The sequence below is a fragment of the Canis lupus genome, chromosome 23 (assembly GCF_048164855.1).
Source record: "Canis lupus baileyi chromosome 23, mCanLup2.hap1, whole genome shotgun sequence".
Classification (NCBI taxonomy): domain Eukaryota; kingdom Metazoa; phylum Chordata; class Mammalia; order Carnivora; family Canidae; genus Canis; species Canis lupus.
Window position 1 is genome coordinate 38523750 of NC_132860.1, and position 27302 is coordinate 38551051.

At 35.2% G+C, this 27302-nt stretch overlaps 1 protein-coding gene across 4 annotated transcripts in view; it reads left to right on the plus strand.

Annotated features, from left to right (window-relative positions):
- Positions 1-24370, plus strand: part of HIKESHI (heat shock protein nuclear import factor hikeshi) — a 39408-nt gene extending 15038 nt beyond the window's left edge. For 2 of the 4 annotated variants that reach the window (XM_072794942.1, XM_072794945.1), the window contains 3 exons: positions 15791-15942; positions 22887-23005; positions 24143-24370. In XM_072794942.1, the coding sequence (XP_072651043.1) occupies positions 15791-15942; positions 22887-23005; positions 24143-24197 (326 nt within the window). In that variant the 3' untranslated portion in view covers positions 24198-24370. Of the gene's footprint in view, positions 1-15790; positions 15943-17265; positions 17426-20213; positions 20293-22886; positions 23006-24142 lie in introns of those variants that run through there. The other 2 variants (XM_072794943.1, XM_072794944.1) reach the window with 2 other exon arrangements.
- The last annotated feature ends 2932 nt before the right edge of the window (positions 24371-27302 follow it).

Here is a 27302-nt window from a genome sequence, read left to right on the forward strand (position 1 = left end):
AAATGGCTTTGTGAAAGATTAGTGTGCAATATGTATTTGAAGTATGTGAGTAGGTTTGGATGGGATGGCAGTGAGAGGATGAGAATTACACTTGGAAATGATCAGTCATAAAGGTAGTAATATGGATAGCATCTCCAAATGACTGAGGAGGCAGACTTTTAAGTATGGCATGGTAAGCTCTTATTTGAGAGGTACGAGGGGTAAGGTTTTAAAGGTAAAGTGAAGCTGTTGTGTGATGGTCAAGCTATATGGGGTTTAAATTTTTCTAGTAGACAAGTTTTTGAGCAAAAGAATGATAGTATGAAGTTGATGTTCTAGGAAAATTATTGTCCAGAATGGCTTGGAGAATCTGTTGAGATTAGAGCCAGAGAAACCAGTTAGATTTTATAATGTTTGAAGGGTGAAGAAAAGGATAACATATATTGAATATCTCCTTGTGCAGTTCATTGTACTAGGCTTTAACGTGTATAAGTAGTTAATACACATGAAAGACTAGAAGGGGATGTTAGGATGTCTGGTTTTTAAGAGGCTGGATTTTAGAGAATTTACAATATTTTGCTAAGAGAAGAGAGTCTGTTAACTTTTAGGTATTATGTATAAATCAACCTCTTTGAAACCATTGAATGCTGTATGGCAATACCATCATTTGTTTAACTAATTCCCATTGACGGAAATTTGGGTTATTTCCATTGTTTTAAATTGTTTTACTACCAATGCTACAATAAAAATTCTTACACATATCTTTGTACGTATTTTCTAGCACTGTATTTCTGTAGAAGAAACTCCTAGAAGTGGAACTGAATTCCTGGAATAAAATGGCCTTTAAAACAAATGGTATAGGAGGCCTGGAGAAAGGGTACTGAATGTGGATAATGGATCATGATTTTCATGGCAATTTTTAGAAAGTCATAATAAAGGTACAGTGTACTTGGTACTACATAAAACAACTAGTAGAATATATCCTTGCCAAGTATAATAACAGAGTAAGCCATGGGATGTTAGAATGGAAGGCCCTAAAAATAATTTAATCTGGGGCATCTCGGTGGCTCAGTTAAACATTTGACTCTTGATCTCAGCTCAGATCTTGATCTCAGGGTCATGAGTTCAAGCCCTGCATTGGGCTCCATGCCCAATTTTTTTTTACCTAAAAAAAAAAAAAAAAAATTACTCCTTAATTTTACTGTTGAGAGTCTTGAGATTTAGAAATTTTTACAGTGTTTCTAAAATAGAGCAGGAATTAGTATCTAGATTCTCAGATTCTTAGTTCACTATTCTAAGCATAGTCTTTTCTCCTCCTAAAGTAAACTTAAGGAGAAAAATACATTCAAATTTCCATTGTCTTATATATACGTAGAGTTCATATGCCTGTAACTACTGTGTTCTGCCATTTTTGCTTAGTAATACTTCATAGGGGTTATGGATTTTTGATATGTTCTAAAAGTATTAAGTGTTTAGTTTTTCCTTCTTTTCCCTCCTTTTTTCCCTATTAACCCATAAAGTTAGAAACTTCCCATAAAGTGAGAAACACATTCTGATCTTCAAATGGGCTGGACTGGTAATAGAAAATGAGATTTTTATGTTTATTTAAAGCAATAAGGTGACATGAGTTAAAAAAGGCTCTCAGAAATACTGGTATAGGGGCACCTAGGTGGCTAGTTGGTTAAATGTCTGGCTTTGGCTCAGGTCATGATCCCAGTGTCCTGGGATCAAGGCCTGCATTGGGCTCCCTGCTCCTCTCTCCCTCCTGCTTGTATGTGCACGCTCTCTCTTAAATAAATAAATAAAATCTTAAAAAAAAAAAAAAAAACTGATGTAGAGAGGTATGGTTCTTTTTTTTAAACTTGTTTTATTTTTTTAATTAAATTTTTTTTAAAGATTTTATTTATTCATGAGAAACAGAGAGAGGCAGAGACATAGGCAGAGGGAGAAGCAGGCTCCCCATGGGGATCCCGATGTGGGACTCGATCCCAGGACCCCAGGACCATGACCTGAGCCAAAGGCAGATGCTCAACCACTGAGCCACCAGGTGCCCCTAACTTGTTTAAAATAATAGCATAGTATTACATTTTGATGATAAGTTATGATTTGATTACTTTTTGTTGGACATTTTGGCTTTTTTTTTTTTCCACAAGTCTCTGAACATCCTGTAAATTATCAGTTGTTTTATTGCTAGTATATGGAAGTACAACTGAATTTTTAAAAAGACTTTATTTTTTTGGAGGGAGTTTTAGGTTTACAACAAAATTGAGAGGAAGGTACACAGATTTCCCATATACCCCTATCCCACACCAGGCATAGCCTCCTTTCATTATCAACATCATTCACCAGAATGGTTATGGTTTTGTTTTGTTTTGTTTTTTAACCAAGGATGAACCTACATTATAATCACTCAGACACATCGTAGTCACTCAAGGTGCAGTTTACTTTAGGGTTCGCTCTTGGTGTTATACTTTCTGTGAGTTTGGATAAGTATTTAATGACATATCTATAGTTGTACCATAACACAGTATTTTCACTGCCCTAAAAATCTATTTATTCACCCCTCCCCCCACACACACACTCCCCCTAACCTCCAATCTGAGCAGCCACTGAATTTTTATTGTTTCTCTGATTTTACCTTTTCCTCAGTGTCATGTAGTTGGTATGATATGTATGAAAGCCTTTTCAGATGGCTTCTTTGACTTGATAGCTCATTTCTTTGTAGTGCTGAATGATGTTCCATTGTCTGGATATACCACAGCTTATCTATTTACCTACTGAGGGACATCTTGGTGTTTTCAATTTCTGACAGTTATGGATAAAGCTACTTTAAAACATCCATGTGTAGACTTTTGTGTGCACTGAAGTTTCCATCTCTTTTGTGTAAATACCAAGGAGTGTGATTGCTAGATCCTATGGTAAGAATATGTTTAGTTTTGTAAGAAACTGCTGAACTGTGTTCCAAAGTGGCAGTGTGTATTTGTATTCCCACCAACAAGGAATGAGTTTGTGTTGCTCTTCATACTCAACAGCATTTCAGGTTATCACACAACTGAATTTTGTATATTACTTTGTATCCCGAAAGATGAAGGAAAGGGTAACATATTGACTGTCTTACTAAACTCCATTATTCTAATAACTGCCCAGGATTTCCTAAATAGGTGATCATAATGTCTTTGAAAAAGACTATTTTTTTCCTTCCAATTTTATATTTCTTTTATTGCCTTACTACATTGCCCAGGCCTTCAAGCACCATGGTGAATACAGCTATTAAGGAGTGCAGTGAGATTGGAAAAGAAATAAAAGACATAACAATTGTTCTCTCTTTCTCTGTTTTATTAGTGTATAAGATTGATGAATTGGCCTTTTTGTCTATATAAAACGCCCTTTACCTCTGGTAATGCTACTGTCTTGAAGTCTACTTTGTTTAAAATTTATTTATTTATTTATTGTTTAAAATTTATATAGCTTTTCTGGCTTTTTCATGGTTAGCGTTCACATGCTATATTTTTTCTACATTTTTACTTTTTGACATAAATCTGTGTGCTTTGTTGTAAAGCTTTGTTGTAAAGAGTTTATATAGTTAGGTACTGCTTTTTTTTTTTTTTTTTTTAGGTGCTGCTTTTTAAAAAGTGTTCTTACATCCTCCGTTTTTAAAATAAGATGCTTAGTCCATTAATATTTAATGTTATAGATATGTTAGATTTATTTTTTTTTAAAGGTTTTATTTATTTATTCATGAGAGACACAGAGAGAGAGAGGCAGAGACACAGGCAGAGGGAGAAGCAGGCTCCATGCAGGGAGCCTGACATGGGACTCAATCCCGGGTCTCCAGGATCAGGCCCTAGACTGAAGGTGGCACTAAACCACTGAGCCACCCGGGCTGCCCGATATGTTAGATTTAAATTTTTACCTTGCTCTTTGGGTTGTTTGTTTTTTTTTTAAACCTCTTTTGGATTTTTTTTTTTTAATTCATGTTTCTTCTCTCTCTCTTTTTTTTTTTTTTTTTGCAAAGATGTATTAGTTTTTTTTTTTTTTTTAAGATTTTATTCATTCATGAGAGACACAGAGAAAGAGGCAGAGACATAAACAGAGGGGGAAACAGGCTCCCTGAATCTTGCTATTTTTATAGGGCCTCCAGTTTTCCTTGTTAAATTGGTCTAATTAATGAAATTTCTGAATGTAATGACAAAAATCACATTTTGGTGATTTTTTTTAATGATTTTATTTATTTGTTGGGAGTGGGGTAGGTAGGGACAGAGGGAGGGAATATCCAAGGAGACTCTCACTGAGTGCAGAGTCTAGTTGGGAGTTTGATCCCATGACCCACGAGATCAGGACCTGAGCCCAAGTCAGATACTTCGCTGACTGAACTACCCAGGTGGCCTTTGGTGATTTATTTTGAATTAAAGATGTTTATCTCCCATTTTTATCATCTTCATACCACAGTTCAACATTGCAGCTCTTAATAGCATGCGAGTCAGATCTGGATAATTGGAAGTCCAAAGGTCTATTGTAAATACTCTGTATTTTCCCCAGAGTTTAGAATTTTCACATGTTTGAGAGTTGAATAGCAGAGGCAAACAGGATTATTTACTCACCTTTGCCTTCACTAATCTGGTTAAGAGAAGCATTTCATGATCAAGTCTGGTTGCGTTGGGAATTTTTTTCTCCCCCCCCCCTCCAAATTTTATTTAAATTCAAGTTAGTTAACATATAGTATAATATTGAGAATTTTTTCCAGTGGACTGCATCTTTAATTTTCTCAATGAGGTCTTTTGGGTGATAGTCTGTTTTTATTTTTTTGATGTGTGTCCATTTCATTGGAAACTCTACTTTCCACATCCTTTCTGTATTAATACTGTCAGATTGCACAGGCTTTTTGAAATTTTTTTTAAATTGTCTTAACCTGGTTCTGAGAGTATTATTTAGCCTCAGCAGGATCGTTAAACTGTAAGATGACTAAGAAAAATCACCATTCATGTAGTAGGTAACTAAGTGCTCATGTCCATTGATAATAACTTAAACATCTATTAAAACCTATTACAAGTGTGAATAATGAGATGCCATATAATGTTAACTTTAAGAAGTTTTGGTTCACAATATATAAGGAACATGAGTACAGTATCTTTTAAATAAAGGTTAAAATTTTGATTCTGAATTTAGAAGGTGGAAGCAGTTTCTCTTCCCAAAAATATGTAACTGAAAGAATTTATATTATGCACATTTATGCATACTTATATGCATGTCTGTCAAAGGTAAATATTTATGGAGTTCTTATACTATTTGAAGAGTTTGTTTAAGCCACATCCACATACTCTCATACATACAGAGTTCAACTTAAACCTTCCTTTTCTCTGTAGGTTAACTATTTGTAAAGTGTTTCACGAGACAATGAGGAAATGGTTCAATGCCTCAGTCAGGGAGAATTCCAGTGACATCTGCAGTGGAGAATTATATGGAGAATGGGAAACAGAAGAGGCCAAGATTGGAAGAGCAGGTGGGGGAGTAGGACATTAGGTCAGATGTAATAAAAACTTATGTGGAACTTTACAAGTATTTTTTATTGTGTCTGTAGTACTTTAACATGTGATTGTACTTAATAGAAGAATAAGAAATAGTTGTTCTGTTCACCTGTGGTATAAAGAAGAGGGATCATATATTTATCTGAATAAAATAGAGTACTGAATGTAGTAGAGCTTTGTAGAATACTTTTGTTATGAGAAAAGGTAATATTTTAAGGTTTTAGGCCTTCAGAGTAAATCGGGTACCTTATGGTGGGGTTTTTACCTTTTTTGATCCTGGCCCTACTGTGAGGTAGTGTTTAGAATGAAATTCTAAAAGTATCCCCAGTCTGATATTTAAAATTCTTTTTTGCATCAGGGATTTAAAGCAACTTTATTTTGTAATAATTTTATTTACTTATTTAGAAATAATTTTAAAATCAGAGAAAAATGACAAAAATAGTATGAAGTATTTCTTACATTGTCCCACATTCTTTAATTTTACTACATTTTATTTATCATTCTCTAGAAATCTATATATGTGCATATGTGTGTGTATATATGTATTTTTTCCCCTGAAACTTTGAGAATAAGTTGCAGACATTGCTCCTTTACTCCTAAATACATCAGAATGTGTTTCCTAATACAAAAATATATATTATATATATTTTATATAATCATAGTATAATTATCAAATTCAGCAAACTCCGCATTAATACAATATTCTTGTCTCATATACAGTATACATTAAAGTTTTGCCAATTTTCTTAATAATGCCTTTAGTAACAGGCATTATTCCCTCCACCTAGGATTCATTTAGGATTGTACATTACATGTAATTGTCTTTAGTCTTTAATCTGGCACAGTTGCTCAGCGTTTGTCTATTATGACAGTGACATTAAAAATAACCGTGAAAAAAGGCTTAGCACCCAAGAGGAATTTTTAAGAAATGTTAAAATTAGAGTTTATTATAAATCATCATTTGAATTTCTTTATAATTCTGCTCTTTTCTTTTTGGGCTTGCTGCCATATTTTAATGTCATCACTTTGGCTTTCTCTGCACATGACATATATAGTCTCCTTCTAATTTCATTTAACTCAGTTGCCGGGAGAAACTTTTAAATTTATTCTAGTTTTTGTTTTAAAACTGGGTTGAGCTTGTCAAGGGGATTAGGAAGGACAAAAGAGTTCAAGATACTACTCATAAGTCTATTCACGTGAAACAGAACTAGTGAGCCAGAATGGGAGGGAACCTTTTACTGCCTGACATTTCTTGACTTGCTTTCTTAAATGGCTTATTGTGAAACACAAAATCAGTGAAGAGTTCATATCATGGAATCTGGTATAAACAGGTAGGATAATGAACTATAATGAGCATCAGCTTTAGAGCTTGATAGACCTATTTTGAATCCCAGTTACTAGTGTGTTGTGTTGACCAAATTGTCTCACCTTAGAGGGGATTTCAGGTAAAATGGACTTAATAATACCTACAGTGCAAGTGTTTTTGCAAGTATTAGAGATAACAAATGTAGAATGTATAAAAGTGTCTGGCATATAGTTGGTACTCAAGGAATAGTTAGTATGTTTTTATAAAATTTAGAAAGACAGATCTAGGAAAGATCTTAAGAAAATGAAGCCTATTCAGAAAGGTTAAGTAACTGTTACTGTCCTCATTAGAATGTAAGCTCCTTGAGAGTAGGGACTATTTGTATCTTTTACTATCTGTTCTTTAGAATGTATAGAGCACAGTAATGAACTTCAGATACTTGGTAAATATTGCTTAAATACATTTAGACATTCAAATTCAAGAGGTTTTATAATGTCAGATACATTATCATTTTTATCTAGTTTAAAATATTTATTGTTGATAAACCTTTGTTAGTCACATTGCTCTTGAACTATGCATGGGTGAAAAATGTATTCAGGCTTGTCAGGCTATCAATAGAAATGAGGTTTTAGAAATATATATTTTAGAAATATATATTTGATTTCTAATTATATTCAATACCAAGAAGGCTTTTACCCAGGCATAATTAAGCTGCTTTATGTAGCTCTTTAGCATATGTCATGTTCAAATGCCACTTCATAGTGAATTACTTATTCTTGGCATAAATATTTTCTTTAGTCATATCTGTTGCCATGTACATATACGGTATCTTCACCAGTGGACTTGTAGTTTTTCAGTTTCTTTTTAGGGGCATTTATAACTCTTAGAAAGATTGACACTTTGTTTTATTCTTTTGTAGAAATCTTCTAAAGAATAGAGAGAACATTTTCTTACGTATTTTTAAAAGTCATTCTGTCTTGCAATTACCATTATAGGTCTACCGGACCATCTTACAAATCTAAGATGTATTTGGTGATACTGGTAATCTTATTTTTCCTATATCATGAAATATTTTACTATTTAATCTAAGGAATTATTTCATCATTACTCATCAGTTGCTCTCAACTATGCCAAAAAAAAGGGCTGAAATAATAAGAAAGTGGAAGAATGATGGAATTAATTAGAGCAGAGGTTGGCAAACTTTTTAAGACTTTATTTATTGAGAGAGAGTGAGCATAAGCAGGGAGGGAGGGGCAGAGGAGAGAGAAAAGCAGACTCTCCGCTGAGCAGGGATCCTGAATGCAGAGCTCAATCCCAGGATCATGATTTAAGTCAAAGGCAGACGCTTACCCAGCTGAGCCACCTAGTTGCCTCTGGCAAATGTTTTTGAAAAGGGTAAGATAGTATATATTTTAAGCTTTGTGGGCTACATATGGTCTCTGTAGCATATTCTTCTTTAAATAACCTTTAAAAATGTAAAAACTATTCTTAGCTCACAGGTCTTATGAAATTAGGTTGTGGGGCCAAATTTGGCCTGTGCCCCTTAGTTTTACCATTACATTATCATAGAATCTTCATATTGCATTGTTTAAAAGATTATGTCATCTTTTAAGAAATGAGAAAGGAGACTGCAGACACCATTTTTATGGTCTGCTGTTTGCTTTTATTGAACAGAATTGGGAATTCATAATTTGTTATATTTTGTTCATAATTGCAAAGAGAAGAAAATTGACAGGAACAAGTTTCACCATTATTGTATGAATCAAAATGAATACAAGGAGACAAATAGCATGCTAGACTCTCATGATGATGATGAAGTTGATCATATAAGCAAAGTCTCAGACTGAATCTTCAGATGATGGTCTCTTAGGTGAATTTTCTCATACTAAAAGACTGATGATTGAACAGTGTATTTCTGAGGACCAAAAGAAAATATGGTATTCTTACCAATTTAGTCATTTAACAGAGAGGAATTAATCACAGTATTTAGTGACAAAATCTTGAACATGTAGTAAGATAATGTATCTGGTATTCTTCCATGTTTTTACTTTAAAATGGACTGGATACAGCTTGTAAGTGGACGTGGCTGAAAGTGGGTGTGTAAACAAAGGCAATTAGATGGCAATAGGTATAGAAATGAAACATTAATTGGATTGGTTATTCTAAATAATTTTATAAATATAAAAATGACAATGTTTTACAGACAACTGGGTGGGCTCAGACCATGATCCCGGGGTCCTGGGATCGAGTCCCACATTGGGGTCCCCACAAGGAGCCTCTTCTCCCTCTGCCCCTCTCTGTGTGTCTCTCATGAATAGAAAAATAGGATTGTAATAGCTAACTAACTAACTAACTGTGTTCTACAAATTATGATCAAAGAAGATACCTGTCCAAATTATGAGCCATTAAGTTTTCAAAATTTCAGTGTTTGAAGTGTTGAATTATGATAATGCAGTTGCTAGTAAAAGAACCCAAAGTATTGATAAGTTAGAGCTGTTAGAAGATTTTTTAAAAATCAGCAGTCATATTTATAAGATGGATATATTCCACATTTATTCACTAAAGTGAACAGTGGTATTCAGAGAAATGTGGCTCATTTTGGCATTTATTTTTATTTATTTATATTTATTTTTAAAGATTTTATTTATTCATGAGAGACACACAGAGAAAGAGACAGAGGCAGAGACACAGGCAGAGGGGGAAGCAGGCTCCATGCAGGGAGCCAGCCCAACGTGGGACTCTATCCAGGTCTCCAGGATCACGCCCTGGGCTGAAGGTGACACTAAACTGCTGAGCCACCCGGGCTGCCCCATTTTGGCTATTTATAGCTTAAAAACGTGGGAGATGTACAGTGAATATTTGGATTTGTTGTACCTCAGTACTTGCTAAAAATTTTAATAAAATTGTTTTTCACTATTTTTCTTCTTGTGAAATTTTTTTGTAAAATGACTTAAAATATATTTATTTTTAGAGAGTCTGTTAGACCCAAGCAGTAAATGATGATGACTGCTTTTTCTTGTGTACCAGCAGTAAAAGACTAGTTTCTTGTAGGATTTCTTCCTCTGAGGTGTGCCTTGTGTTAGGTTCTTGGGTTGCATTGAGGAAGGGCCCTTTGAGGAACACCTTTGAAAGATTTTCAGCTGCTTTTACACTAATAGAATGTTAATTGAAGAACTTATCTAATTTTTTTCCTTAAGACCAGGTCAGATGTTTTACTTTGTTTTTGTTTAATTTTTTGACAGTAAGGCTCAATGTAATTGATTTTTTTTTAACTTTTGCTGTCATGAATTCAGATCCAAAATTAAACACTAAGTTTGCATATTATGTTCCAGTGTTTCTTCCCAGTATTTTATGGTTACACACAAGAACGTTTGTATTTGAAGGTTATCACTACTCTGTCAAGCCCATTTTGGGAAGAGTGACTGAAAGAATGATTTTATTTTTTTATTTTATTTTTTTCTACTTTTTTTATAATAAATTTATTTTTTATTGGTGTTCAATTTACCAACATACAGAATAACACCCAGTGCTCATCCCGTCAAGTGCCCCCCTCAGTGCCCATCACCCATTCATCCCCACCCCCTGCTCTCCTCCCCTTCCACCACCCCCAGTTCGTTTCCCAGAGTTAGGAGTGAAAGAATGATTTTAATTGCACAATGGATCTCTTTGAAAATATAAAGATTACTGAAGACTTTTGAGTCTCAAGTTGTCTTAGCCTCAGAGACCTTTAAAATGAAGTCAGAATATTTCTGTAGTCCCATCTCTTAGAATGGATCATAGCCAGTTTTATTTAATCATTTGCTAAGAGCTTCCATTTGATAAAGGAAGCTAGAGATGACAAGTCTTTCTGTTTGGGCAGTCACTCCCGGAGTAGTTAAAACTAAGTCACTTAAAGGTTGTATTGAACCTTTTTCCTGGATTGAGGTCATTGGAGCCTGTTATGCAGACAAATAGCAGTACATTTTCTGGACTTAGTGTAATTCTAGGTTTAAAACAATTAACATTTTGATAGAGTAAAGAACTTCACAAGTCCATCTCTCCATAGCCTGTCAGAATCTTTTTCAGGACTCTGGAAACTAACCAAAACTTTGTAGTAACCAGGGACGCATTTAATCAAGAAAACCACTGAATCTTGATAAGAACAGTGAGCTTTGTGGCATTTTAACTTACAGTGGACCCATCATCCCCTGTTCCTCAGCTCAGTGGTAGCCTTGAAAATATTAGCTCATGTTCTTGGTACTGGTGCCAGAGGGAGCAGAATGGACCTCAATCACAACAAATTGTAATTATAGTTGACACTTAAACAACATGGGGTTGAGGCACCAATCTCCTGTGCAGTAGAAAGTCTGCATGTAGCTTTTGATTCTCCAAAAACAGAACTACTAATAGCCTATAAGTTGATTGGACCACCTTACTGATAACATAAAAGTTATGTGCAACATGTATTTTGTATGTTATGTGTATTACATATACTGTATATGTAATAAGTTAGAGACCAAATAAGCTCGAGAAAAAAAATGGTATTAAGAAAATCATAAGGGGAGGGCAGCCTGGGTGGCTCAGCGGTTTAGTGCCACCTTCAGCCCAGGGCCTGATCCTGGGGACCCAGGATCGAGTCCCATGTCGGGCTCCCTGCATGGAGCCTGTTTCTCCCTCTGCCTGTGTCTCTGCCTCTCTCTCTTTCTCTCTCTCTCTCTCTCTCTGTGTCTCTCATTAATAAATAAAATCTTTTACAAAAATCATAAATATATTTACAATATTGTGCTGTAAAAAATATGTGTATAAGTGGACTCAGTTCAGACTTGTGTTGCTCAAGGGTCACCTGTATTTATTTTGGTTTGTCTGGTGGTTCCCTTGGAGATTAATTGAAAAGATTTTCCTTGGGACGCCTGCGTGGCTCAGTGGTTAAGCATCTGCCTTCAGCTCAGGGCATGATCCTGGAGTCCTGGGATTGAGTCCCACATCGGGCTCCCTGCATGGAGCCTGCTTCTCCCTCTGCCCATGTCTCTGCCTCTCTCTCTCTCTCTCTCTGTCTCATGAATAAATAAATAAAATATTTAAAAAAAGAAAAGACTTTCTTTTATCTTACTGAAGTGACAACCTTGGGAGTGTTTGTCAAAAATATTTACCTGCAAATGTATTTGTCACTGATGCCTGAGGCACTGACAACAATCAAGGCAAAAATAGACTGACTACAAAGCTTGGGAGGAAATGCTGGGAGTAAAATAGTTTGGGGAATAAAGGCTTTGAGTTCTTGGACCTGGGAATTTTTGGAAACCTCAAAGTTAATAGTTAATATACAGTTAGGGCTGTGCACATGCTCAGGAAAGAATTAAGAAGGTCCTAAGTTCCCACTTCTGGCAGACTTTGGGGCTCTCCATAAGCAGGAAGTGAAAGGTAAGGCAGAGTTGTAAACTGCCTTGCTAGTATTAAAGGGATGTCCCAACACACAGAACCTATCTGCAAAGACTGGGAGAATTTTTGGGTTCCAGGCTTTTAAGGAAATGCCTTTTCAAAAACTAGCTGATCACTAAGCTAATAGAAATGTCAGTGGTCACATGGGACAAAAAATACAGACTTTAAAGTATTGGTTCAGAAAAGTCATTAGGAAACAACAAATATTAACAACAGACTCTGAGGAGGGGGAGACATCTAATTTCTGGATTTGCTGCATTATAATATTTAGCATCCAGTTTTCAGCAAAAAGTTAGGAAACATGCAAAGAAACAAGAATGTAAGGCTCTTTCAGAGAATAAATGAACAGAAACTGTCCCCAGGAAACAACATTGGACTTACTGAGTGTTGAAGGAAACCAGGAAAATGATGCGGCATCAAATAGAAAATATTAATAGAGTGATTATCAAAAGGAATTGAATATAAGTGATAGAGCTGAAAGTACAGTAGCAAAGGAGTTCACTAGAGGGTTTCAGTAGATCTGAGTACTCTGAAGAAAGAATCTGCGAACTTGAGGAGAGATCAATTGAAATACCTAATTTGAAGAGCTGAAAGAAAAAAGAGGGGCACCTGAGTGGCTCAGTGGCTGAGCATCTGCCCTTTGCTCAGGTAGTGATCTCAGGATCCTGGGATTGAGTCCTGCATCAGGCTCCCTGCAGGGAGCCTGCTTCTCCTTCTGCCTATGTCAATGGCTTTCTCTGTGTCTCTCATGAATAAATACAATCTTAAAAAAAAAAAAGAAAAATGAACAGTCTCTGAGATCCCATCAAGTATACCAACATATGCACAATAGGGGTCCTGGAAGGAGGACAGAGATGGGGTGGAAGGAATATATGAAGAAATAATGCCCTAAAATATTCTAAATTTTATGAAAAACATTACACAAGTTTAGTAAACTTCATGTAGGATAAGCTCTATACCAAGACATATCCTAATCAAACTGTCAAAGATAAATTGGTAAGAGAAGCAACTCCTCACACAGGATTCTTAATATGATTAACAGCGGATTTCTTATCAGAAACAATGGAGTCCAAAGGCAGTGGGATGGTATAAAGCACTGAAAGAAAAACTGTCAATAATTCTCTATTGAAAGTATCCATCAGAAATGAAGGGTAGGAGTGCCTGGGTAGCTCAGTCAAACGTCTAACCCTTGATTTCAGCTGAGGTCATGATCTCAGGGTTGTGAGATCCAGCCTTGCATTCAGCTCCATACTCAGTGTAGAGTCTGCTTGAGATTCTCTTTCCCACTGCCCCTCCCTCCAACGTGCATACATGTTCTCTCAAAATTAAAAAAAAAAAAATGGAGAAATGAAGACCTTCTTAGATAAACTGTGAGATCATTACTCAAAGACTCAGCCATAAGAGATTAAGAGCACTCTCCAGGCTGAAAAGAGAGGGCATGAGACAGTAATTTGAATTCACATGAAGGAAAAAAACACAGGTAAAACCTATGTAGTTAATCATAAAAATCAATATTGTTTTGTTTGTAACTCCTTTCCCCCCCCACCCCCTCACCATTTGATATAAAAGACAACTTCATAAAATGGAAATCATTAACCTATGTTATGGACATGCTATGTATAAAGAAGTAATTTATGACAACACATAGGGAGAGAAAGTACATAACAAAGTTTTTGTGTACTACTGAAATTATTGGCATGAATCCAAATTAGATTGTTGTAAATTAAGATGTTTATGGTAATCCTTCCTAGTGCAACCACTAAGGAGATAACAAAAAATATAGAGTTAAAAAAATGGTAAGAGAATTAAAATGGTACACTAGCAAGCATCTAGTTAACACAAAATTAAATTCTCCATTTAAAAGGCAGAGATTTGAGGAATGGAAAAAAAAGAAAAAACATGATCCAACTATTGATTGAAACACAAAGTGGTTTAAAGTACAGGATGAAAAAACGATACATGCAAACAGTAAAAGCTTAAGCTTAAATGGATGGACTAAAATCAGACTAAATAGATGTATGACAAAAAATATTAGAGGTAAAGACATTATAAGATGATAAGAGGGCCATTCAGAAAGATAATAGTTATAAACTTGTTTGCACCTAACAACAGAATCTCAAAATTCACAAAGCAAAATGTGGCAGAATCAAAGGGAGAAAGTAGTTCAACAACTGGAAACTTTAATACCCAACTTTCAGTAATGGATAGAATGTCTAGACAGAAGGTCATTGAGAAAATAGAAGACTTGAACACTGTAAACCACCAAGAGCTAATACACAGAACATTCTACCCAACAGCAGCAGAACAAGTTCTTCTCAAGTGCACAATAGAGCATTTTCTTGGATAGACCATATATTAGGCTACTGTAAAACAAGTTTCAATATATTCAAAGGCAGAAGTCATACAAAATATGTTCTCTGAGCACAATGATAGAAATAACATCTGGAAAATTCATAAATATATGGAAATTTAGTAAAACAATTTAAATATACTAAAACTATCTTAAAGTAGTCATATTTAGTGAAAGGTGTATATATTTTTAAATCACAGAATACATTGTAAGTTTTTATTCATAGCTTAAAAACTTAAGGAGAGGTTTTTTTCTTTTCTTTTTTTTTAAGATTTTATTTATTCATGAGAGAGAGAGAGGCAGAGACACAGGCAGAGGGAGAAGCAAGCTCCATGCAGGGAGCCCGACGTGGGACTCAAACCCGGGTCTCCAGATCACATCCTGGGCTGAAGGCAGTACTAAACTGCTGAGCCACCTGGGCTGCCCAAGGAGAGTTTCGATATTTGTAATCCGTGTTCTAGTTATTAGGAATAATATGTTGCTCCAGATTTTTGTTCTTCAGTATTTGATTAAATATCTTAAAGTCCTATGAAAACAGCAGATAACCAAAAATCTATTGTATGATTTTTGTCAGACTAACTTTTTAATTGTCTTATGTGGGTTAAAAAAAATTGGCCTAAATTCTCCACATGTAAGTTAGATGGCACTTACAAGCTCAGGTGTATACTAAATGACACATTGAATTTTAAGGGGAAAAAGTTATTAAGTATTTTCTATGAATAAGCTTCTTTACTGCCTGTTTGATAACATCAAGTGACCTTGGGGTGATCCGTGACATTTAGTAAAATATGCTATGTCATTTATCAGTTATAATGGTAATTTAAGATCTTTCTATAGTGGAATAATGAGAAAATACTAAAACTAGTTTAAAAAATCTTAGAAAATATCCTTCCTTTGGAGTTAGCATTGATAATTTTTTAATGTGATTAATGCTTATTCATTTATTTTTCTCATTTTGTTACTTTCCATTTCTACCTAGCAGTAATTTTAATAAGTTTTAGAGAAGTCATAGCTGTTTTTCTGGTGGGAAAAATTTTAGTTTTCTTATTCTTTGTTAGTGTGTAAAAACGAGCCTTTTACATTTTTCTGAAAAGAGATAAACTATGTAACAACTTTTTAGTGCATGTAGATCGGAGGGTTTTCACATATTTACAAAGGAATATGTGTGGCTACAAGTTAAACTTGAAATTTGTGGTACATATTAATTTTTTTCAGGAGAAGGAAGCCAACATCCTTTTGGAGCCATGAATATTGTCCGAACTCCATCTGTTGCTCAGATTGGAATTTCAGTGGAATTATTGGACAGTTTGGCTCAACAGACTCCAGTAGGCAATGCTGCTGTATCCTCAGTTGACTCATTCACTCAGGTAATGCGGTACACATTTTCTAAAAAAATTTTAAAACCAAATTCTATACTTTAAAATTTAGCCTGGTAGTAGAAAACATGTAAAAATGGAGGTAAATATGTATGGCATAAATTGTTGGCTTCCATGGATGATTTAAGCTTGCCTGCTTTCTTCTATAGATATTTTAAAATTTATAAATGCTTCGATGAGACTTGTTTTTATAGTGATGAAATAGCTCAAAGTGATTTAAAAATGGAATTAAATATTAGCATTTTCTTTTTTCCTCTCACAGTTAGTTAGGCTGTGGGTATACAGTTGTGAACCTGATTAGTGAGATCCTTGTCCTCATGGAGCTTTAAGTGACATAATTCCATGATGGTTGACTTTTAAACTGTACAGCAAAGCCCTGGATGGGAGAATGATACAGGCAGAGGTGTAGCTAATGCAAAGGCCTGGAGGTAGAAATCTGTTATTCGAAGAAAAATATGAAGGGCTTTGTGGCTGCTGTAGTGTGAGCAAGGGTGAGAGATGGGAGATGAGATGAGAGGTAATTGGGGAGGGAGCCACAATATAAATTCATATGGTAACCTCATTGGCTTTTATAAAGACTTTGACTCAAATTCTGTTTGGAAGAGAAGAGAGTTTTGAGCAGAAGAATAATAGAATTTAACTTATATTTTAAAAGGATCACTTTTGCATTTTTGGACGGACACTCTAGTAAGAAGGAAGATCAATTTTAGGAGGCTCTTTGTTTTTTTTTTTTTTTTTTTTTAGGAGGCTCTTTTGAACATCTAGATGACAGATGATAATGACCTGAACCAGGGTAGTTTGGGGAGGTGGAAATGAAGGTGATTAAAAGTACTGGCATACCTCGTTTTATTGCGCTTCACTTTATTGCGCTTCGCAGGTATCATGTTTTTTTACATACTGAAGGTTTGTGGCAACCCTGCATGGAGCAAATCTGTTGGTGACATTTTCCAGCAGCATTTGCTCACTTTGTGTCTCTGTGTCACATTTTGGTAATTAGAACATTTCAAACTTCTTCATTATTTGTTACAGTGATCTGTGACCAATGATCTTTGATATTACTATTATAATTGTTTTGGGGCACCACAAACTGTGCCCTTGTAAGATGAAGAACTTAATCGATAAGTGTTGTGTTTTCTGACTGTTCCACCTACCAACTATTTCCTCATCCTCCTCCCTCTCTTTGGGCCTCACTATTTCCTGAGACACAACAATATTGAAATTAGGCCAATGAATAATCCTACAGTGGCCTCTAAGGGTTCAAGTGAAAGAGAGAGTCAATCTATGAGGCAAACTTCATTGTTGTCTTATTTTAAGAAATTGCCACAGCCACCCCAACCTTCAGAAACCACCACCCTGATCAGTCAGCAGCCATCAACATCAAGGCAAGACCTTCCACCAGCAAAAAAGATTACGACTCGCTGAAAGCTCAGATGATGTTTAGCATTTTTTAGCAATAAATTATTTTTTAATGAAGGTATGTACATTTTTTAAAGACATAATGCTATTGCATACTTAATAGACTATGGTATAGTGTAAACAAAATTTTTACATGCACTGGGAAACCAGAAAATTCATTTGACTCACTTTATTGCAGTGGTCTGGAACTGAACTGCAATATGTCCGAGGTATGCCTGTAGTTGATTTCTAGAGATAATTTGAAAATAGAGCCAATAGTGTGTTTCAGCATGTGGATCACATTTAGGGTCTGAGATTAAAGAGAGACATCAACTATGGCCCAAGGATGTTGGCTTGAGGACCTTGAACACAGGAATACTATGAAAAGAGCAAGTGCGGAGTGGAATCAGGAGTTGGATTTTGGTTGTACTATGTTTGGGATACCTGTTAGACATCCAGCTGAAGATGACAAGTCTAGAGATCAAGAGACAGATCTGGGATATGGATAAAAATGTGGCAGTTATCAGTGTAGAGATAGTATTTAAAGTTTTGAAGGGCATATGATTACTAGAGAAGTAACTAAGTGGAAAAGTTGGCCAGTGACTGAGCTTGGGGCCATTTCAAATTTGAGAAGCTTAAGAGATGAAGAGAAAGAAAAAGCAGGCTGAAGTAGAAGGAGACCCAAAAAGTAATGTTTTGGAAGCTAAGCAAAGACTGGTTTTTAAGAAGGAAGAAGCATCAATAGTATCACACTGCTGATGGGTCAAGATGAGGGCTAAGAATTACCTACAGGATTCAACAAGATAGAAGTCATTAAAAAGTTAGCTAAGAGTTCAGAGAATTGGAGTTTGGAGTGAGTTGGAGAGAAGGAAGTGGAAACACTGAATATAGATGAGTCTCGATGAATAGTTATAGAGGATAGCAGATAAATCATTTGGTTGCTTGAGGGGGCAGTGGGGACAAGAAATTTTTTTTTTTTTTTTTTTTTTTTACCATTTTTAATGGGAAATATTACATCATGTTTAACGGGAATGAAGCATTCAGGAAAAGAGTTTGGGAGAGTTGCTGAAGAGTGTTTGAATAGGAAATGAGAGACGTTAGATAGGATAATAGACCGTATTCAGAGTAATGGTCATATGGATACAGATGTAGGTGGTTGATAAATGTGATGAGAACTTGGGCATGTTCTCTCTTGATACCTTCTCTTTGCTCAGTGAAACAGGAAACAAGGTTGTCAGCTAAGATTGAGGGGAAAGGAGTATAGGAAATATAAAGAAAAAGTAGGAGAGGAGGAGGGTGAGTGGACTAGAAAACCCCTGGGAACCCCTTATGAGTTTGCTGGGCAGCATACTCTTGAAGTTTGTGGCCATGAATTTAAAGCAGACTCGTCACATCTGAGAATAGGCTGAATTAAGAATGACAGAGTCTGGGTCTTAATTTTTTTTCCCCCAGTAATTAAAAAAAATCAACTGCTGTGCTAAAAAGAAAAGCAAGTTGTAAAGCAATAGTTAATAGTATCCTATTAAAATGTCTGAAAAATATTAGAAAAATGTATTAGGGATCCCTGGGTGGCGCAGCGGTTTGGCGCCTGCCTTTGGCCCAGGGCGCGATCCTGGAGACCCGGGATCGAATCCCACGTCAGGCTCCCGGTGCATGGAGCCTGCTTCTCCCTCTGCCTGTGTCTCTGCCTCTCTCTCTCTCCGTGTGACTATCATGAATAAATAAATTAAAAAAAAAAAAATGTATTAGAAAAATGTCTGAAAAATACATATGAAAGTGATGTTCTCCCTGGAAAGGGGCAAGGAGACTTTTTACTCTATATATTTATAAATTATTTGAACTTCTTAAATAAAGCATATATATTTTTTATCAAGCACTTTATTATTATGAAGTGTTTTAAATATATAGGAAAATACATTCCACCAATATTTTATTATATACCTACTGTGTGCCAGGACTTTTCTAAGCACAAAAAATAAAAATAGGTAGACAAAATAATAGCTGTTCTTATAGAGCTCTCTTTATAGTGCAGTACATACAAAGACTTCTGAGTGATTTCCATCTAGATTAACTGATATTTGCCATATTTGCTACTAATTAAAAAAAAAGTATTTCTGATACAGCTTGCTGGTCTCACTGTTTCTCTTCTTCCAATTCTTCTCCAGGTAGCTGCTCTTCTAACTTCATGTATCTTTGCCATCCTATGTTAGTACTTTAATTAAGAGAAACATTCATATATATATCCACAAAATATATATAACATTATTTGTTTAAACATGTTTGTAAAATACACTTAGTTATTCTTGTTTCATTTAATGTTTATTAATAGTACATATACATGGCTTAAAACGTCAGATAGTTTTATATGCAAAACAGTTGTTGGACAGCCCCGGTGGCCCAGCGGTTTAACGCCACCTTCAGCCTGGGGTGTGATCCTGGGACCCGGGATCGAGTCCCACGTCAGGCTCCCTGCATGGAGCCTGCTTCTCCCTCTGCCTGTGTCTCTGCCTCTCTCTCTCTTTGTCTGTCATGAATAAATAAATAAAATCTTAAAAACAAAAACAAACAGTTGTCCTCTGTTGTACTTCTTATACTCTGCTCTTACTCTCCTCAAAAGCATTCACTTTCAACCACTCCCTCATTTTTTTTTCCTCTACCTGTATTTACAGGTACTCTACCTGTATTTACTTCCTTGTGGCAGAAAAAAACTTGCTTAATCTGTTCTTAATCAATTTATTTGTTGTAGGTATTTTCCATTGACTTACCAGTGCTGTTCCCCAGCATATAGAGTTTTTTCTCTCCTTTATAAAAGATTAAATTTTAAAAAATGTTTTATTTTTTAAAAAAGATTTATTTATTCATTTTAGAAAGAAAATAAGGGAGAGAGCACACCTATGGTGGGGAGGAGCAAAGGAGGAGGGGCAGAGAGACAGAATCTCAAGCCCGGTGAGTGCAGAGCCTGATACAGAGCTCAATCCTACAAGACCAGAGCTGAAACCAAGAGTCAGATGCCTGACTGCGCCACCCAGGCACCACTAAAAGATTTTATTTTTAAGTAATCTCTGCACCCATTATGAGGCTTGAACTCACAACCCAGAGTCATATGTTCCACTGACTGAACCAGCCAAGGCCCCCCCTTCCCCCCCTGCCTTTTTATTACAGGTTTTCACTAAATTAATATTCAGAGTTTTAGTATTATGATCAGGTAAATATTTTTCAGAACTGAGCCAGATGTAGGTAGTACTTTGATTACATTTCCTTTCTTGTATGACTTTTATTTTTCTTGGTTAATAAATACTTCATTTTTATGTTTTGCATGGATTTCTATTTCCATGTCTAATTTATGCCCAAACTCTGCCAAGTATAAATTCCTATTCAGTATATTTTTAAAAAGCAATTTTAACTTTGTTTTCGAAACATCCTTCTTGAAACTCTCTTTTTTGTTCTTCTGTGGACTGATTATTCTCTGGGTCTGTTGCATAACTGTAGTCAAGGTATTATTTTCTTACACTATTATTGTAGAAGTTCCTTTTATTTCTCTTCTGTGTTGTAGTCCTTTTTTGTTTGTTTCCTCTATTTTCCATTCTTGTTGACTTACCCCTTTGTATGTTTAAAAATGATTATAAATGGTATACTCCACAAATTTCTACAACTTGCTATTGTTCACTCAGCATGATTTTTAAGACTTATCTGTGTTAGTACATGGAATAAATCTAGTCTTTTAATTGTGTAGTATGCCATTGTATGAATGAGACAGTTTTTTCATTTCCATATTGATATGTATTCTCACTAATATTTAAGACCTTAAATTTTTGACAAACTGTTGGGGTGAAATTTGAATATCACTTTGTTTTGGTTTGTATTTCTTGATGACTGGTGAAGTTGAGCATCTTTTCTCATTTTGACCTCATTTTTTTTTTTTTTTGGAATTGATCATTTATGTATTTTACCCAATTTTCTGTTGTATTATTTGGCACTTTTTAATGTAATTTAATTTCTGGGCAAAGGCCTTTTTGTATTCTGGGTAATAATACTTTGTAATTTTCTATATGTTGTGGGATGCCTGAGTGGCTCAGTGGTTGGTCGTCTGCCTTCGGCTCAGGGCTTGATCCCGAAGTTCTGGGATTGAGTCCCACATCGGGCTCCTTGCATGGAGCCTGCTTCTTCTCCATCTGCCTATGTTTCTGCCTCTCTGTCTCTAATGAATAAATGAATGGAATCTTTAAAAAAAAAAAAAAACGTTTTCTATATGTTGTAATTTTCTTCTTCTAGTACGTTGCTTGTTTTTTAATACTATTTTTGGTATCTTTTTCATGCAGACATTGTATTTTTGTGTTGATAATCTTAACAGTTGTTTCTTTTCTGTTTTTTTTTATATATATTGGAGAAATCTTTCTTATCCTATTCTAATGTGTGAAGGTGTTCTCATAGTTATTAAAGCTTTTATTGAAAGCTAGTCTTTTTCTTTTTTTTTACTCTGAGCTAATTGCATCTTTGTTATATATCATGTTGTCTTATATGCTTGGATTTGTTTCTGGGCTCTCTTCTATTCCAATTAGTTTATTTGCCTGTCCCTTTGCCAGTAAAAGTCTTAATATCTGGTAGGCTAAGTCCCCCCTCCCCCCTCCCGAACCCCTTACTCATCAAATAAGCTTAGATATTCTCCATAATACTTTTAGTATCGGCTTATTAAGTTTCGTGAAAAACCTTACCAGATTTTGTTGGAAATAACATTGGATTTATAGGTTTAGTTTGAGGAGAATTGCTTCCGTTACATTATGTCTTCCCATCTTAAAAATATTCTGTCTTTCCACTGGATGTGGTATATATAGGCCCTTTAATTTGTTTTCTTTCCTGTCTCTCAAGGCAGTCTTGAAATATTTTCCTAGGTATTTACAGGCTTTGTTTCTATTCTGAATTGGATCTTTTAAATAAAAGTTACATTTTAAAATTTTGTTGTTAGTGTTGAGGGTTACTGTTGATTTTTTTCTCCTGATACTGATCTTTTAATAGTGATTTTATTGAACTCTGGATATTAGTTCAAGTAACTTTTAATGATAGCCTCCCGTATTAAACTACCTTGATATTGTTAGGCAGAAAGATAAAAGCTAGTAAAGCATTTCCTCTCATTATATTTAAGCTTTTATCTTACTGGCAAGAAGAAGACTTCTTAGTATTTTATATGAGAAAGTAGCTTGATTTGAGGAGGGTGGGATTTGAGGGAAGGGGTCATAGTAGATGTAGAGGCAGACATAAAAGAAGATATTTTGAAGGAAAAACATTTTTCCACCCAAAATGAATGTTAGGAAATTAAAATAGTTAAAAACCACAGAAATTCTGAGATATAAAGGAAGTACAAAAGGTAGGTTATTAAGATTTTGTGCCACAGTGTCATTTTATAACTTTCCTTACAGCATTAGACTTAGAACTCATGATCCTTAAAACCAAGTATACTGGAGGAATAGTTTTAATTAAAAGTATTAAAGTCTGAGTGGAATATTTAGTATAATTCATTAATCCGTTCATTATTAACTTTTCAGTTCACACAAAAGATGTTGGACAACTTCTACAATTTTGCTTCATCATTTGCTGTGTCTCAGGCCCAGATGACACCAAGTCCATCTGAAATGTTCATTCCAGCAAATGTGGTTCTGAAATGGTATGGGACATCTTGTATCTTTAATATTAAGGCTTTTAATAACCATATATTGTTTTGCCTGTGAATGTATTTCTTTTTTGACATTTAAACATATTCTTTTATTGTGGACATCAGCATACATTAATTAACATTGGCATGCCATTTAAAAGCATACTGTGGAGTTTACATCAAAGAATGTTCTTACCCTCAATATTCTGTTATATAGTAGCCATTTTGAATTTATAAAGACAGGAAAATACAATTGCTTATTTTTAGGGGCCACAATTAAAGTTGTAAATTTTTCAATATTTTTATTTATAAGTAACCATATTTGAGTCTTGAAATACAAAGCAAAATTTTTTTGTGAGTTTAGAAAGTCTTGATCTGAAGTAGAATATACGTAAGGCATCAGGGTGGTTTATACTGCACCCTATACTTAAATGATTAATAAAATTGATTTCCTTGGCTTTCCCCTGGTTCTGTTTTAATTTAATTTAATTTATTTATTTGAGAGAGAGAGAGAGAGCATGCGTGTGCGCATGAGCAGGGGGAGGGGCAGAGGGAGAAGGAGAAGCAGGGAGCCTGACAGGGGGCTCAGTCCCAGAACCCTGAGATCATGGCCTGAGCCAAGGCAGATGCTTAACTCACTGAGCCACCCAGGTGCCCCTCATGATTCTGTTTTATAGGTGTTCTTTTCACTTTGACTATCCCAGAGTGTGGGGGTGGGGGATACAAGAGAATTTGTTGAACAGCTGGTAGCATGGTGTAGCATGGATTGATCTGGAAGATACTAGGTTTGAGCTTTGTTAAAATATAAGTATTTGACCTTAAGCAAATTCCTCTCATCTACTCATTTATGAAATGAGGGAGTTAGATTTGATTTTTTTTTTCCCCCTTGGGTCTGTCAAATTTTGCAGAAGATAAAAGTTAATAAAATTTATTATGATTTGTGCTCTGATATAAGCTAGTCATACTTAAATCACTATGCTTGCTATCCTTTTATAAGAATAATAAAACTTTCAGATTAAATTTTTAGCTCTTTTGTTTTTTTATCTTAGCTTTTTAGAAGTGACATCTAAAATGTTTGCTTTTTGATAAGTCATTTGGTAGATTACAAAAGATTTTAATTTTCTTGTAAATATATTTTTTCTTTTGTAGGTATGAAAACTTTCAAAGACGACTAGCACAGAACCCTCTCTTTTGGAAAACATAATTTGAATAAAATAATTTTTGATGGATTCCGAAATTTGTCATGTTTTGAAGAGAAATGCCTCCATTTAAAAGTACGAAGTCAAAAGGATCATGAAGCCTAAGTTTAAGAACTACTTATTGACTGAAACTTAATGAAACTCTTTATAAAAAATTAAAAACATGGAAAAATGAAAATATGTTCCTTATTAATGAGTTTTTTTTTCCTTAAGCTTAAAATATTCAGAGGCACACACTTTGTTTTGGCTAGAATTCATTTTTTACTTAAAAATAAAGCATATTCACAACAATAGCGTGCCAAATGCCATTGAATTTATAATCTTCCATTTACTTTTATGATGCTTTGCTAGAGTAGTTAACTTAAAATCAACTATCAAAATCGGGATTTTTTGAAAAACATCAAATACACATTTTTGCATATGGAGAAATTATTTTTAGTATTTCTTAAGATTACAAGTTTTTCCATTAATATGGATTGGTTATCAGTTTTATATCTGCAGATTCATACATTTTTATTTAATAAAATTCCCATGGTTAATATTGATGAGGTTTTATTTAATACTGGTGATTTGAGACATTTATGTGTAGAATATAGGATTGATTTAGTACCTTTTCCTATTAAGTTAAAGCCATTGTGTCTCATTCAGAAAGGAACTTTAGCTCATTTTATACTGGTGACATCCATTGACCAAAACCCACTACATAATCAAAGCTAGGTTTATTAGCTTGCTGCATCAAGTAAGTACAAACACCAGAGGTGTATCTCCAAAGGAAGGATACATATAGGAGTTTGGGGTCTCTGGTTAGTTTTGAAACATTTTGGCAAGGATTGGTGAAAATTGTACCAGCAACTCTCTAGTTCCTGGTACAGTGTCATTAGAACACATGAGCCTATGCAGAATTATCACTTGATTAGTTTGTGATTTTATCTTGAAATATGTATCCAATTGAGCTACCAGTAAGAATTTGAGTTCAGGCGATTTTCTTGAGTGTTGTCAAAGTTTGGTAGACTTAGGCATTTTGCAGGTTGTAGATTTTGCAAATTGTAGTTTCTCTTTCAATTCTCACTTTTCTTCTGGTTTTTCTTCAACCTGTGTTGAAGGACAGACCATTACCTTCTGCAATTGTAATCAAGCCAGATTAGTATTGCTTTTTACCAGGTTATAATTGTATATCAAGTATTCAGTGGTAGTCCTTACTGAATCTCAGATCTTTATATTAATAATAGTTGATTGTTGAATCATGTGATTTGGCAGTGACTACATAACAGCATTTAAGTCTCAGAACAGAAAGCATCTGCCACCTATAAAATATCAGAAGCAAAATTAGTATTCTATTAGAATGCAAAGCCAGGAGCCTAGGTTACAAAACCCAGACTACAAAAATTTGTAGCCCAAAGTCCTGCTGGGTCTTATTATTATTTTTTAGAATTTTAAATTTATTTATTCGTGAGAGACACACACAGAGAGGCAGAGACATAGGCAGAGGGAGAAGCAGACTTCATGCAGGGAGCCCAGTATGGGACTCCATCCCCGGTCCCCAGGATCAGGCCCTGGACTGAAGCTGGCGCTAAACTGCTGAGCCACCTGGGCTGCCCAGCTGGGTCTATTTTATAGAGTCAGGTAGCTTCTTTCTTTAGCTTAGTTGAAGACTATCGTACCTGTCTAGTGATTTTTATAGACCTTTATATATAATATAATAAATGCAAATTGCCTTTTGGTTTGCCAAGAGGAAATAGAAGACTATGTCATTGCCCATGACAATCTTGGAGAGTGAACTCAAACTGGTTGTTGGGCTTCCACAGCATGAGTCAAAATTTGAATCACCTTTTTTAGTTGTGTTCATAAGAGTTAACACTTTTGAGAACTCTCCTGAGTAGCCAATTCCTGCTTCATTTTGAAAGTCTCTGGTTATCCTTCCCAAGGAAACATGCTCTGAATAGAAAAGGGCTTTAAATATCTGAAAGCTTCTTAATTATTCTGTACACACAAGATAGATTTGGGTTTAGGAGGTAGGCAAAAGCCTGGTGTAGACCTAAGAAACTCCTGGTGAGTTACAGATAATATTAGGAATATAAATGATAATTTATCACAACAGAAATGAGCCAGTAATTGTTTCCTTGAGCTGAGCACATTGTCATTGGGTTTAGTTCTTGCATAGAAGTCTGGAAAATCTTCAGAGAAAATGACTAGTGCAGTGAGAATAGCTGCAGGATTTGGTTGGTCCCTTCTCTGGTGAATCTGACAAATGCTGTTATGATTATAGCAGAAGCATTTTGTTGACTTGGAGTAAATGTCTCAATTTTTACAAAAATGAAGGCTGGGGCTATGATTAAGAGGAAAACTCAAATATCAAGAGACCTTTGGGAGAAATTGGTCTTAGGAGTTTAAAGGAATAGATATTACATCTTTTACAGTGGAATTAAAAAAATAATATTTGAGAGAAAGAGAGCATGAGTGGGGAGAGGCAGAGGGAGAGGAAGAAGCAGGCTCCCTGCCAAGTGCAGAACCAAGTGCTCCAGGCTCTGGGCTCAATCCCCAGACTCCAGGATCATGACCTAAGCTGAAGGCAGATGCTTAACCAAGGTGCCCCTTTACAGGGGAATTTGACAGTTTCAAAGAGTAGCTGTGGAAACCAAAAAGTTTTGCATTTCTTAAAGTGCCCAAAAATGACCTAGGGGATTAAGAATAAAATCCTTAAATGATACAGATATGTAAGAGCATACTGAGAAACCTTTAGGGTTATCTCTAGGAGGTGCCAAACTATAATAAGCAAAAGGGAAAAAAGAGGCAGGGTATTAGAAAATTAACCATGTTTTTTGCTTTGAGCAGAAGCGGTTCATTTTCTGTTGTCATCTGCTTGATGTGAGGGTTTGATTAGCAGTCTTCCTTTAAAGATAATGGCTTCTGTAAGGAGGGCACTTGTGATGAGCACTGAGTGTTATATGTAAATAATGAATCCCTAAATTCTCCTGAAACCAATGTTACACTGTATGTTAACTAACTAGAAATTAAATAAAAATTTGGAAGAAAAAAAGACAATGGCTTCTGGAGAATCCCTGAGAATCACTAGTTGAAAGTCTCCTGATGGAATGGTTGTCCAGCTGTTG